Source organism: Aythya marila, assembly GCF_965140915.1.
Source record: "Aythya marila genome assembly, chromosome: 2".
Classification (NCBI taxonomy): domain Eukaryota; kingdom Metazoa; phylum Chordata; class Aves; order Anseriformes; family Anatidae; genus Aythya; species Aythya marila.
In genome coordinates, this window is record NC_139043.1 from 149,126,335 (window position 1) to 149,141,714 (window position 15,380).

Genomic DNA, 15,380 nt, shown 5'->3' on the forward strand with positions numbered 1-15,380 from the left:
TTTGTTAACTTAATGTGTGAGACAAAAGGCAATTTTACTTCCTTAAGGAAAAGGACAGAGGATAGGAGATACAGCTATTATATTTGCATCATGATTGTAACTACAAAAAGAGGAAGGTGCTTTGAAACACTTGATTTCCTCCTTTTAAAACTTCAATTACTTAATTAGTCTCTCTCATCCTCTGTAGTTTGCCTTCAATTTAGGCATGTATTACTCATTTCATTTTAATTTCTTGTACTGCTGTTCATTTGCAATGCTTATGATCTTTCTTCCATGGGTTGGAAAATGTCTTTAAAATGTATCAGACACGCTTGGGTATTAGGTAATATGCATGGGAATCCTGTCTCTGCTGTCTCTGTGTTGTTTTTTTTTTGTTTGTTTGTTTTTGGTTTTGTAATGGATTTTAGATGTTTTATACCTAGAGCAATTGCCTTGATATCTATCTGGGAGGAAAATTTCAGTCTCTCTGTAGCCTCATCCTAGACTTTCCCATTGGATCATTTAGAGCAGGTGAAAGAAGATATGATCATTTATATACTAGATCTATTTTTAGTCCATTAAAATTAGGTGCTCCACTAAGTTATATTAATTTACATTCCAGTGTGCTGGCCAGAGCAGCAATTCATCATATGGGTTGTAGTGGAGATGGCCAATTTTCCATTATGGTTTCTCTCTAAGACAAGCTTAAACTGCTGTCAAGACGTAGGGCAAGAACAAACATGAAGTTTTGTACATTGTCAAAGTTCCAAAATATACATTTGATAGTGTTTTGAAGGAAATCTGTGTCTGGAAAGCAGCTGTGAAATAACAACTAAAGGTATTGTCCTGCAACTGTGTCTGTGTCTTCTGCTTTAATGATCATCTGAATGATCTGGATAGAAAGACAGTATTGCATGACCTTCCAGAAGACGAAGAGGTTTTTTCTGCAATATGTAACAGGTCATCTGGAAATATTATTTCTGATTTGTTCTGAAAATTATATTTTCAGAATAATTGTATTTTCAGTCTAAGAATATCTTTTTGTTTTGTATTTGAGTTGTCATGTGCACAACTAGTGGCTTTTAATCCAGCCATTATTATTTAGCTTGGAAGCACTTACAAAAAATTTCATTTCCAGGCATTCTGAATGAAAGCGTTACCATGCGGTGAGTTTCTGTATGATGTTCTGGGAATTTATGCTCATTGGAGTCTTTTTGTTTCTGTCTGTAGTGTTTGTAGAAGTTACTCTATTTGTAGCTTGGGCTCTTTTGTTTTCTTTCACAACCCATCCACAAAGCGTATTATCTTATTACAAATGGATTTGACAGTATTCAGCCATATTCCAGTCATCAGTGAGTTTAATAAATGTTTAAGGAGTGTTTACCTGTACCACTTAGAAATACAGATATTGAAAGCTTGAAGTTTTGGCAAGACCAGCAGCCTGATATACACATGGTGTTTGCACACAGGGGTGTGCAAAAGCCTGAAGTGATTGAATTCCAAAAGAATAATGATGTTCTTCTCTTTGCAGTTGTTTGTCCTTCAGGCAGTCATTTCCAGAATGGTGAATGCATTCCCTGCCCTCTTGGTTACTACCAGTACCAGACAGGACGTTCCTCTTGTATCAAGTGTCCAATGGGTAAAACTACCAGCTCTTATGGGGCATTCAGCATTGATCACTGTAAGTTGAGCTAATTTTGTCCTTGTTCTTTGTATTCTGCCTTCAAACAAATAATGGATTTTTCATCTGTAAATTAAAAAAAAATAATAATAAAAATATATGAATATGATCCCTTCTGCATACATTTGAAGACATTTTTCAAGGACAGAACAAACTGTCTGGTGTTTTGACCCAAAATGCATGAGAAATGAGTGGTCAATCTCATCCAGGATGTTGTGGTTCCTTAAAATGTGTTCATTGTCCTGAAGAATGATATCTGAGTATTCAGTCAGTGAGAAACATCTCGTATAGTTCATTTATTGGCATTTTCATGAAGACTAAAGAAGTTCTGTCCAGCTTTTTCAAGACCCTGTTTTAGTATAAATACTTCTCGGAGCAACTATTGATATGTTCACTAAAGTTGGTGTATTTATTTTAAATTACTTATTTTTGGATGCAGTTCCATAAAGAATATTACTTGTTAAGCCCATGGATAAAAATAAAAAGTAAGTAGTAAGAATGAGTTTCATGGTTATATGGGTGACTACCGGAACTGCTTTGTTTTATTTCAATCCATGCATTCTCTTGGGTGACATAAAAATACAGATTTATGTTAATGCACCCTGACATGAATTAGTTTTTGCCTAAAGAAGACATCGGGCTGTGTAGTCAGTTTTCACTTGCATATCTGTGTTCCTAGTGTAGGTATTGGTCTCAGGTGTTTTATAGTTTAGTCTCTGGTGGTTGCTTTGTACACAGATAATCCACCCTTGCTCCAGTAGCATCTCCAAATAACATGCTGGGCATGAAACTGGTAAACTAAGCCTGCCAGGTTTAGTCCACCTGGGATTTTCTGCTGCTGCCTTTGATGTTGCTCAAATTTACAGGTTTCTTTACCTACAAAGACCAGATACCTGGTAACTAAAAGTTTCTAAATCATAAACTATGTTGAAAAGTGGTTGGAAAGATGCTGCTAATTAAAATCAAAGTGCTTAATTCTTTCTTTTTCTAAGAATAGAGAATGAGGACTATACTTTCCACTGAAAGAGAGATTTTTTTATTTTTATTTTTATTAGCAGATAAATGGATGTGATGGCTCTTGTGCTGTTCTTCATTACATTTCAGGAATCCTTTACAACAGGCACTAAACAAACCAATATGAAAATATAGTTTCTTCTGTGCATTACTTTGTTTTATTTTTTTTTTCTTTTTTCTTTTTTCTTTTTTTTTTTTTTTTCTGTTCTTAGAACAAGGCAGATTGGTTCCATGGCAGAAAATCATAAAAATGTTTGGAATGCAAATTACAGTAACAACAAGGAAGTGAAATTAGCATGTTTCAAAGCATGAAATACTATGAAAATTAATTTTCAGTAAAGTCTCTGCTGTACTTAGAGCTTTTTGTCCTATTGGTACACTGAAATCCAGTGACAGCATCATCAGGCTTCCTTCTTTTTCCCTGTTTACTCATAACAGGTATCACTTACTGTCAAGGCAACAAGCAGGGTTTGCAGTGTGATGAAGAAGGCCAGTACAAACCTTCCCAGCAAGACCCTGACAGTAAGAAATCCTTCTGTGTCGATGACCTTGGAACAGCACTGGAATGGACTGAAACAGATGATCTCCTTACAGACTACCAGTGCCTATGTAAGTGCCAGAATACTCGGATATGTTGTCATCCATCATAAGCGAAAACTGCTTATGAAAAGACTCAATGCTCCACAGCTGGCTTGCCAGCTTACTTTCCCACAATTGTGGCCTCTGCCTTAAGCCACATTCTTCCTTACTTTTGTTTTTCTTGACTGCACTATGGAAGTTGTTTCCTGTAAGGGAAGAGAGACAGTTTTCTTGTGCTCTCAGATGGCTGGCAGCTTTTAGCATTTGCTGCTCTCCTGCTCTCTGCTTGGAAACCCAACAAGAATAATGAGTGGGCTAATGGGAAAGAAGCAGAATGATGAATTTCCTTGTAAAATTATCACTCGTCAGTGTGTTCCTGTGAAACAGACTGTTTTACAATGACCTCATAGCTGTGGAATAATGTCACCGTCTGGGCTCCTACTGTATGGTATCTGATTTGGTGAACATATCCTTGTAAACTGAGAAAACTTACTTCTGCTTGAAGACAATTGTGAAGTGCTAGTTCCCAAAGATAAATAATGTAGAAAACAGAACAATAACAGCAAAAAATCCCTCAAAGTAAATATATATATATGTAAACAAAAACAATGACAACAAAACAAACACAACCAACCACAATATTCTTAGAAATTTCTTAAAAGCATTTCCTTACTACTTCAGTATTTCTGGGGGAGCCTTTGGAACAGTGGAACTGGGCTTCAGACAAAATGAAATAAAACAGTTGGCACAAAGTCAAGGTAGAGAACAATTTGTTGAAAGTCCAAAGAAAGAGTGATACAAAGTAAGTGCTTCAGCAAGCTGGGTATAGTACATGTAAGCATACATTAGTGATCTATCACAGAAGTCATCTATCAAATAATCCCCAGACTGCCTGCAGTAAGGTCTAATTATGCTTCTCAGCCCCAAAGCTTTTGCCTTGCCCAAAAATTACCCTTCCAGAAGGTTTTATTACTCATTATACAATTGGTATCAAATTTTATGAAATATTCATTTTAGAAACTGATGTCATGGTGTGCTCTGAATCAGACAAGTGTGATCAATGGAAGGAGTGTGAAATGAAAGCCCTTGTTTGTAAAGAGGTTGAAAAACTATTTTCAGTAAAACTAGCTATTTTTTCTCCAAGTATACTTGGAAACTGATTGTAGATATGAACATGAAGTGTTAGCCTGTAGTGCTTTGTCACTGGGTAATTGGGATGTTTCTCTGGGCAGAGGGCTCACCAACAGAAGAATTAAGCTGCTGTTACTTACCTTGAGCAATTCTGCATGAGCATTTCTGACTTGGTTCAGGAAGGAGTGGTTGCAGATTTCTGTGCTTATTTTGATGGATCATAATAGAAGAGATCATTAAAAATAGATAGATAATGTTGTAAGTCTTGACAATTTTAGAGTTAAAAAAAATATATAAAAAGACAACAAACTCCGAAGAAATCCTGTTTTATGGTAATCGAAAGGCTGATTTAATTTCATTTTTTTCCTTCTGCATTCCCAGAAAGCACTATTTAAATTGAAACCAATTATTTCTAAGTTTACTTTCCCGTCTCTTCTATTTCCCTTAAATGAATTCAGGATGCTGCAAGACAGAAGGGTCTGAAGGCTGATCTTGCTTTGACAGGAGGTTGGCAATTGGGATGGGTCAGTAAATAATCTGACTATTCTTTGTTTTTTCAAGGCTGTAGTGGGAGAAAGAATTTCCTTTTATCAATGCACAGTAATAAGCCTTAACAGCACGTGTTCATTCTTGTTCTCGTTCTTGTTATATTTTAAGCCATACTTAACCTTTGTTGCAATAGCAGGGATGGGATCTAGAGCTTTACTCTCTAGTGATGTGTGAGATGAAGGAGAATTTCTGCCACACACTGAGCTTGTGAAATGAGTACTTATATGCCTGTTGGGAAGAGGGCAATATCAAGTAACAAGTTTGTGAAAATGCAAGCTGGTAGAATATTTTTCATCAAACAGCTATGTACTTTTTGATAAAATAGTTTTATGAGCACATTTCTTGTTTCCTCTTACTTCCTGTTAAGACAAAAAATTCAAGAATTAAAAAAAAAAAAAAAGGAAACCGTTCAGTTTAGCAGTGTTTTCAGCTTAATGTTTACTTACACATTCTATCTCTTTTCTACTTTTCTCCCATATTATTGAAAGAGGGAAAATGGAGGGATGGGATGATGGAGTATTGGGATTTAAAAAACAAAACAAAACAAAAAGCAGAAGAAAAGAAAAGCATTTAAAATGTTTGCAATTTTTCATTAGAAATGAGGGCAGTGAAAAGCACAAAAATATGGCTTTTCAGTTTTATGAAAATATGTGAACTCTGTTCTCAACTGGACATCACTGAAGGTTGCAGAGGTAGAAGGAACTCAGTTTAATGCAAAATAATACTTTTACTTATATTTTGGTCTTTTGTATTCGTAGGAAGAAAAAAACTTCCATGTCTGTTTACACAATCATTCACCCCTCTCCCCAGCTAAGCTGGAGTGCAAGAACTTTTTGTGTTTGGCTTGCCCTCATGTTCTTTCTGAGCAGAAATGATGGTTTTATCAAAAGCACCTGCTGACTCAGCCCTGACAACCGTAGACAATGGCTTCTGATTTAGTCTGACTGTTTAGCTGTAGGAGTACAAATGATTGTTCTAAGAACTTATCCCTGACTTTTATTTTGTGGTTTATCTGGACACTTCAAGGCCTGGGATCCTATGGCTGAGTCTCTGCACCCGTGTGTTCAGGAAAGTGAAGGTCTGAGCCTCCACCTCTTCTAGCTGCAGACATCTCCAGTAGGCTGAGATCAGAAACTCCTGTTTCTTATCTCTTTAAGGTCTAGCCCAGGTGTTAATTGCAATGTGCCAGAGGTCTGCATTGATTTGATTAGTCTGGAGAAAAGGAGACTGAAGGGAAGACACCATCCTTTTCTACAATTACCTGAAAGGAGTTTTCAGTAAGGAGGATGTTGGTCCCTTTTCTGAAGTGACGAGTGGTGGGATGTGAGCAAAATGTCTCAAATTGCACCAGGGGACGTTTAGGTTGGGCTGCCTAGGGAAGTGGTGGTGTCCCCACCCCCTGAAGGTATTTAAGAGACATGAGGACGTGGCACTTAGGGAAATGGTTTCGTGGTAGGACTTGGTAGGTAGGGTTGATGGTTGGAGTTGATGATCTTGAAGATCTGTTCTGACTTAGATGATTCTATGACTTCATGATTTTGGGACATTTTGAACAGAAGCCTGGACAATACAGGGTTGAAGCTAAGTCACCACATTGTTCCCTTCTCCTTCGTATATTGTGCACATTGGAAAGGTATTAATTTTTCAGCTGGAGGACATACTGTACCAAAAAACATTGCTAATACAGGTAATATAAATCTGAGCAGGATGGTGGTGATGCTACTCCGTGTCCCTTCACTAAGCTGTAATCTTCTCGAGGGCACAGACAAAGCCCTTCTGGAGCTTAAATTAGATACCTTGCCCCATTTGGTGACCTTTGGATTTCGCATCACTAGACCTCATGAGCTTTTCCCAGTTTGTGAACAGTGTTTCTTGTTGGACTTCTTTACACTCATGTGCAGTGGATCCAAGTCAGAGAGAGTAAAGCCAAGCGACAGTCCAGAGTTAAATGTTCAGTGAGGGAGTCAAAAAGGAGCATGCTGGCTATATTACCTGGGACACATCCCTGAGCTTAAAGTTAGGGGAGAACACTGATGTTGTGCTCCTCTACATGAATAATAAGCTCCTTGATTTCCTTTATAGGCAAGTTCTGTCAGATCTGGCTCTTATTTCAGTGACTGATTTGCAGAAAATTGGTTCCCCTGTTGACTCAGTAGTTGGTTCTGTGCCATGAACAAGTAATAGGAGATGGGAGATAACCAGTCTGCTGTTGGCAGAGAAGTCTCACTTGAATATAAACTCCCAGGCCACTTCTGGCTAACAGGTTTTGAAAGATCTTGTGATATTGTTTTTGCGGAATAGAAATTATATCCTCAGTCCTACTGCTTCCTGTGTTATCTTTGGAGTTTGGGTACATCATTTTATGAGCAAACACCTTTCCGTATAAAACACTTGAATTTTCATTTCTAGGTAAATTCTCTTTATATCTCTGCATGGTGGATTTTTTTTTTTTCTTCTAGTGCTCAGAAAATTTGAGAGAGTTCCTGCCTCCAAACTTCTTTATGGGTCAGAAGATGTTCAAATTCTTCAGCCTCAGTCACTCAGGAGAGACCTGCCAGGTCCAGCTTTTCGATGCATTTCAGGTGAGGAAAATCGGTACAAAAAACAGAAACCCCCATAGAAAATTATAATCCTTTCGTATGATGAACTTATAATTATGCTCCTAGATGAACTGTGTCTCTTGCAGTTCAGTGCAAATTCACTGCAGAGTATTTACAACTTTTGCTAACCTTGGTTCAGTGAAGAGGTTGCTCTTTCTTCTAAAAGAAGTCTTCTGACTTTATGTACCACTTTAGGCAAGTCATCTGAGTTTAAATCCAGTTTACGATATGGATGAGAGCCAAGATTCAGACCAGGAAACATTGATCAGATTTTCCAGATGTGCAGACAAAAAAGGATTAGGTGTTCAGCACATGTGAAAACCAAGATCTTTGCTTCTTTCCAAATTAACTGGTTGGCATATAAAAGAGGAATAATCATCCTTGCTTTCATCAGAAGGATATAGTAAGCAGTGCAAAAGTATTCCTCTGTCAATTCTTACAGTGTACGTACTGTATTGCCTTTGGACACATCATATTATTGGTTTATATTAATTCAAAATTTAGTCTTTCAAACTCTCATCTAAAACTACAGGGAATCAGTGCACTGCTGTCAGGGTGCCTTGCCTTGTGTCTCCTAGTGCTTCAGACCTGTCGAGAGAGGCAGAGGTGTTGCATTCGAAATAAAAACACCCTGGCTGTAATACTACAGGTGGCCTGGGCAAATACCACAGATATCTGATAGTCACTGGCTTTGTATAACATGCTTTGGTCTATTTCCAGCAGTCATCTTTCACACCAAGAGGTGAATTTGTAAAGCCTTGTGTGTGTTACTAGAATGATTTTCATCCACCAGATCATCTCCTAGCTAGTTAGTGTAAGCTTTTTTGCATCTTCCTTTGAAACTGGACACCCTTAAAAGCAAGCCAGTGAACAAGGTACTCCAGGCACGAACTTAGGGAGTTTATACTAAAGGTAACATCTTTATTTCCTAAATAAAGGAAACAGTTTTGCCTCCTGTTTTAGGAGCAGAGCTTTGGGAGTGCATTAGTGGTGTTGGGGTGATAGGTGTATGGGCAGAAGAAGGATCTTCAACCATTCCTAACCATAGAAAGGGATGGCAGCTTGGTCCCTTACACTTGTCAGCATGATTTCAGAATTCAGTGTTTCCCTCCTTCCTATCACGCCAATATTGATCACAACCTCTTTGCCATGCGGTTACTGTCTTGAGCATATATGTTAAGTGTTTTGTATGAGTCTCCCCTGCCCCCCTCAGGCAAAGTTATCCAGCAGACATTAAGTGTTTGGATAGGTGGTTAGACCTGACTCAGCTGTTTGTATCAGCAGGTGAAGAATGCCCAAACAAGTTTTTGCAGCATATAACTTAAAAATCTAATCTATACTAAAATAATTAAAAGCTAAGGTTCATCTGGCTAATGATATTCACGTACTTGCCATCTGGTAGAGGTATGAAAAATTGGGTAAAATGCACTAAACAGAGGAATTCGGCACAGAAATTATACACATGAAATGCCAGGAAACTTAAGGTTTATTTCTTGCTTTTCAGACTGTGAGAAGGAAGAAGCATGCAGTTTCATCACTGTAACCCCTGCTGGTTCTGAAGCTGTGTGTGAATTATACAGTGCCTCTGAAGTCAACTTCAATTGTACCACCTCTGGATTGGTAAAAATGATGATATTTAAATATCTGTGTTTGTCACAGTACCATAGGTTCAATATAATTGGAAGACATCATAGAAGAAAGGCAGAGCATTACCTGACTACTAGTACATTGTTATTCATTGTAGCAGTAATAGATTTCTGAAAGTTTATAAATAAGCTACACCTATACGTTCCTTAAAGTGGCATCTGAATGCCTCAGTGTTTGCATGAAACACCAAACAATTCTTAAAACCTGCTGAACACCCACAGTCTGGAAGTCAGGGTAACTTAAAATGGGTTTTATCTGAATAGTCAAAACTAGAAGTATCCAGGTCAGTAATATCCAGGTCAGTAATCCAGGTCACCTGAGGCAGTCATCATTTCTCAGTCCTTTCCACTTGTCAAGGGTTTAAGTCATATGCTCTTCATCACTTTAACAGCTTCATACTCACTGCTATCTAAACACAGGGAAGTGGTACTGAAGATGAGCTGAGGTTTTAGTTTAACAGACTGAAAAGCATCCACACTGGGCCACAGCAAGCTGTGGTGGTTATAAACTCTGTGTGCTAATTCCTCCTTCTGTTTACAACTAAGAAAAATGTGTTTTGGCAGAGGAAATGGGTCCTGTTGCATTTATTGTGCATGTCTGTTTTGTCCCAGGTGCAAGGTGTTTTGGGGAACCCTGCTGCCACTCGCGTTGGTCGTCTCAGCTGCATGCTTTATATCAGAAATCCAGAAGGAGATGCAGTGACAGTCTATTTGAAGAAAGGTACCAGATGCAAATCGGTGATCTGATGTTAGACTGCTGTGCCAAGGCTTGTAGTTCCGTGTAGAATCATGATGGAATAGAGGAACATCTTTGTTCAAGATGACATCATTCTGTTCAAAGCTTAACATTAAATGGTAGCCAGAAAAACCCAGTAAATCTTTCCTTCATGGCTTGGTCCCTAGAAATAAGGCATGTAGTTTTTGAAAGTTGCTTTGATGGCTTTTCAGCAGAGAGTCCCACAAAAAGCTGAATATCATGGTCTGAACTCTTGGGTAGACCTGTGCGGTGTCAAGAGTTGGACTTGATGATCCTTAAGGGTCCCTTCCAACTCAGGATATTCTATGATTCTATGATTCTATCCAATATGTTATTCTATTATAAATCATTGTACTAATTATTTGTATTGTATAAATCATCTGCACTAATTATATATGTATTATTTACTGAACATTTTCTTTCTTAACTATCTAAGGCATTATTACTGACCAGCTTGTATATCAATAACAATTTACATTCATTTTTATTATAGATTTTCTTACTAATACACCAGCCTAATACACCCTGCTTTCCAGTAAAATCTCAGTGATTCATCTGAAATAATGAAAGTGACAATGTATGTTTTTTTCATATATGTGTGATCGATATCTTTGTATATCCAATCTCATCTTTGTCCAGCTTTGAGCTTCATGCCAAATTTGAAACAAAACAACTGAATGCAGGATATGGTAGGGGTAGAGTCAGAACTCTCTGCTGTCACTGGTTTCTTCTTACTGCTATCCAGATCTCTGAGCTGTCATTTATTAATATGAGTAGAGAGCTAAGTGTCACCTGAAACAAGACAAGTCCTCTGAGCCTGTTATAATCAACATAATATATTGATACTAGGTCTTTATGTTTCTGTTGATATTGCTAGTTAAGTTCAGGATAAAATGAGTTGTCCTCTTATATATGTGACTTTTCAGCAGAAGCCTTAATTGCAGATTTAGGTCTACTGGTGAAACACCAGTCTACATTTTTATCCAGATAAGTCTGTATCATTTATACCTGGGAGTTATTAATATAATTCTTGAAATTGGAGTATTACCAACATTCTTTGATACATTGATTTAGGAGACCTTTTCCGGTACAATTCTTCAATGGCAATATATTCTGTCTAGCTTCACAACTGCAATTGCACCAAACTGTTTGGTAATGTTATCTTGCATTTGAAACTGAAAGTACAGAACAGGATTTTTAAGGCAGAGCTTTTATTATAAAACTTTCAACCAAATCAGCAGGCAATCTGAAACCATCAGCTCTTCCTGAGCTCTTTTGAACATTTCTTTCCTCTTCTGTCTATCCAGCACAAGAATTTAACTCATCGGGACTCAAAACCTTCGAAAGAACTAGTTTTCAGAATGTGCTTTCTGGTGTGTATCAGTCCATGGTGCTCTCAGCAGCCAGCACATCTCTGACGGACGCTCAGCTCTTCTGCCGGCAGACTTGCAGCAGGGACTCTTGCTGTGACGGCTTCATCTTGAGTCAGATTACACTTGAAGGAGGTATTGTCTAAACACTGCAAAATTAAAAATTCTGCAATAGAAAACCAACACAAACAAGTAGGTTAAAAAACAATCAACCAACACTGGGTAGAGCTCATTTTTGGATGCTCTACACATGCCTGTGCATCACGTTTTTGTTGTTGTTGGCAGATTTGAGTAATGCTCGGGACTTGGCCTGGAGCAGTACAGATAAAGTCCTGAAGTAGCAAGCTGCTCTTGGAGAGAAATGGACATTTTGAAAGGATAATTCTTTTGACCTGCTTTAGGCATCTGTATTCAGATGAGATAAATCATTTTGAAAATGCCTCTCTCCTTACTTCATACAGCTTTGTTGCTGAGAGTTAGTGCCTTTCAGCTAGTGGGAGAATTAATATGGTGCCTACAAGGTGCTTCTAGTGTAAATGTAAATCAGCTTCCCTTTTACAGCAGGAAAATAGGATGCTAAACAGAGCATTATGTCAAGTTATTGTATGCAGAAAAGCTATAATCTCCTAAGTCCATGTGTCTAGTCAAGATACAGAGCAAGGGGGGGGATTGGATAGACAGAGTCTGGCAGAGATGGGACCTAGGCAGAGCCCAGATTTCTGCCAGCAGATTTAAGCACTTAATTTCAGTGCCTACTTTTTGTAGCTTCTTTTCTAGGTCATACAGCTTTCCTACTAGAGGGGCATTTGTTGTAGAAAAGGTGAAGTTCTAATTGTCTCAAGGTGACATTCTGATTTTCTCAAGTTTTTAGATGGGTTCTTACAAACCCAAACATCTGCTACTGGCTGCTATGTGGCAAGTACTTTTTTAGTTCTGTGTGGCAGCTAATCATGGATTTATTTCCAGGAAAATGTTTTCCATTTTGACTTCTCATATTTGTTTATGTCAAAATATTCTATCTGATCTTGTAATGTTATGTTCTTCTATACAGTTACCATCAAATGCTTGTAGTCTCCCTTCTTGTGAGCATAGAATGAGATGTGGAAAGGTAAATGTTATAGAGTTGGATCAATAATACAGGTGAATGCATTAGTTGAAGTAGCATTCCATAAACAACGAACAGCAACAACAAAAAGCACAAAAATTCCATATCTCAAGCATCCTGCTGATAAAAAATAAAACCCGACAACACTGCATTATAAGCTTTGTCAGGAAGAACAAAGCAAGGGTTGAGTATTGTCTAGATGTTATGGTGACAGACAGATCATAACCAGAAAACCTCATCTCTGAATGTGTTGGTCCTCCTGATTTGTGCTGCAATGCTGGGGGATACTCAGGCTGTACTGATTGAATTCAGGCGCCAAACCAGGAAAACATCCCAGTAAAAAGATACTAATGAAGAACTTTCTTGGTTCAGAGCCCAAGATTGTAAGACTGCCAAAGGATTGAACATGTCTCTGTGGTGTCTCAGAGTGCTGACAACCCTGTTGGGTATTATCAGATAACAGTAATATTTTATAATATGATAATAGAAGTACGTGCTTAAACTATATGGAACACAGGTTATAAATGTTAGTTTTAGGTATGAATATCTAAACTTTGAACTCCAAATTGAAAGTATGGTTTTGATTTTCAGTTTTTAGTTGTCAATATTAATGAGTAGCTCTCTCAGTGATGCAGGTTCAACTGGCATTTAGAGAAAGTAGCGGGATGCTTGGATGAAAATTTCTGTGTAGATGCACAGCGTTAAGACAGTGACACAATTCTCTCTTCCTCTGAACCTAGGTACCATTTTGTGTAGTTTGATGAGCTCCCCAGATGTGCTGATCTGCAATGAAAATAGCTGGAATCCAACACCTGTTGGAGAAGGGATGTGCAAAGGCATGAGCTATGACAAAAAAGAGACGATGTTTTCCTTCACCCTGGGAGGGCAAGTGTTTAGTGGAAGTATGTCAATGAATTTACTCAATTTACATTTCATTTAATTGTTTTACTGAGTCTTCCTGTTCCACCAGCCTGCTCTTGTACTTCAGTGCTTTTTTTCTCAAGTAAATCCATGCCTGTACAACCATAAGAGTATAAGACTTCCCTAATAAGGTGCATTGTTAGAAGGACCTCTTACACTTCTCTGTGGCAATACTAAGGAAAGTGAAGAACGTGTTGCTTCTACCCTGTAACACTTCCAGTATTTAACTTAGGCAGATTCATGTACATTATCTTAGAGAAACATAAACCATGGAGCAAAGATGGAAAGAAATATGCCCAACGTTGCACACAAAAAGCAATGATAGAAAACAAGATAAAGCCTTGGTTCCCATGACTCAGATTAGCATGCAGACAACTGCATCTTTCTTAGGGTCTTGCACTGTAAATAAGGTGAAATGTAGTCTAGTGGTATGTTTTTAATGTAATTTCTGAGCAATTCAGTGCTACCTATTTAACAACTGTTCTAAGACACATTTTTTTTCTTTATTAGCTTCTAAACTGGCAGAAGAGGAAGAGAGAAATTTTACCACTTTTCAACAAGTTTATCTGTGGAGAGGTGAGTTATCTCACAGGGCTTGTTACAAAAGCTTATAATGGCAGTAGTAACTGTCTGTTCTATGAATACCACTTGTTTAAACTGGAAGTGTTTTGCTTTATTTTGTACTGTCCAAAATGAAACACTACTTGGAAATCTTTTCCAGTAGGAGTGGGTGTAATCTAGAGTAATTCTACTACTGTAGCTTCCAAGAAATTTAGGTAAATTCCTCTGTCTGAGGATATGTTTTATTGCTTTTAATGCCTGTGAAAAATGACATTGTGGAAACACTCGCCTTTGACCTCCAAGTGTCCAAGGTACCACAATAATTTGGAACTTTACAAGTAACTGTACAGATTACCTTTGGTAACATGATTACTATGTATGTGTTTTTGTTTTTGTTTTTTTGGTAAATTTACTCTATGAATGTCACAGCATACATAGCAGGACCTGCACAAATTATTTGGGCTAATGCTCTAGAAACACACACAGCATCTGAATGCTGATGCATAGTGATTGTGGGTATGGCATTTGCTTTTATCCTCCAAACAGGGTATTTTAGGTTAAGTTCTGCCTATACAGTTACAAGCAGATGCTGTTATTCATTTACGATTCCTTGGTTGGAGAAACTATGTAAGGAGTTTACCTAAGTGGAACTTTTTACTCTAAAATGTTTGATAAAGTTAGGGAACCAAGGATGAGCTTGTCTTGTGGAAGAAAGGTGAACTGAATTATTGTGTTCTTTAATTCCTGTTGCATTTCAGGCTCCGATATGGTCACTGGGCCTAAAACCTCTGTGTGTGATGCTACTGCTTTGAAGACAGAGAATGATCTAACATTATCAGGTATTATAGTAAGGACAGATAGAGAAGATAGCAGATGGAGGTGCAGAATTTAACCAGAGAATATAATTTATTGTCATATATGTACTGTAATGATGTAGGTATTTAAGTACAAAGTACTTTTAGGTAGAAAATCTGATACATTTTTGGGGAATGATGTTTGAAAAGTGTGCCTCCTGCAAGGACCTCCTGTCTTTCTGGTTTTCTACTTTCACAGGCTAGAAATGAGAAAGAGTTAAAATCTTCTTAGGTTCATTAAACTGTAAAGACATGGGAAATACTATTTGGACAAGGGAAAAAAGGCATAAATCCAGGGATCAAATCCTTAGCCTGGGTACATGGGGATATCTACTGCTACTGGTGATATGACTGTAAATGTGACACTTAGAGGAAGTAAGGACAAAATTACAATCACAAGTCTTTCTTCAAAGCTAGAGACTCTGTTATTCCAGGGTCTGCTCATGGTTATACTAAGTGATTTGTATGTACAAAATAATTTGTATTACTTTAATAGCATTCCTTTGGGCCTTCAGCCTTGACGGATGCCTGAGCATATGGCTTATTACATATAAAATCATAGCACAAATTGAATTGATTATTTTGTAATTTGAATTGAAGGTAAATTTGAATGGAAAATAAACCTGTAATTTG

At 37.7% G+C, this 15,380-nt stretch overlaps 1 protein-coding gene across 1 annotated transcript in view; it reads left to right on the forward strand.

Annotated features, from left to right (window-relative positions):
* TG (thyroglobulin) overlaps window positions 1-15,380 on the forward strand; it is a gene marked incomplete at its 5' end in the record, with an annotated part of 153,418 nt that overhangs the window by 39,546 nt on the left and 98,492 nt on the right. Inside the window, 9 exons of the mRNA XM_082754686.1 lie at window positions 1,511-1,660; window positions 3,113-3,283; window positions 7,393-7,515; window positions 9,038-9,153; window positions 9,792-9,900; window positions 11,244-11,441; window positions 13,152-13,313; window positions 13,843-13,908; window positions 14,652-14,732. Of these exons, the coding sequence (XP_082610812.1) occupies window positions 1,511-1,660; window positions 3,113-3,283; window positions 7,393-7,515; window positions 9,038-9,153; window positions 9,792-9,900; window positions 11,244-11,441; window positions 13,152-13,313; window positions 13,843-13,908; window positions 14,652-14,732 (1,176 nt within the window). The remainder of the gene's footprint in view (window positions 1-1,510; window positions 1,661-3,112; window positions 3,284-7,392; window positions 7,516-9,037; window positions 9,154-9,791; window positions 9,901-11,243; window positions 11,442-13,151; window positions 13,314-13,842; window positions 13,909-14,651; window positions 14,733-15,380) is intronic.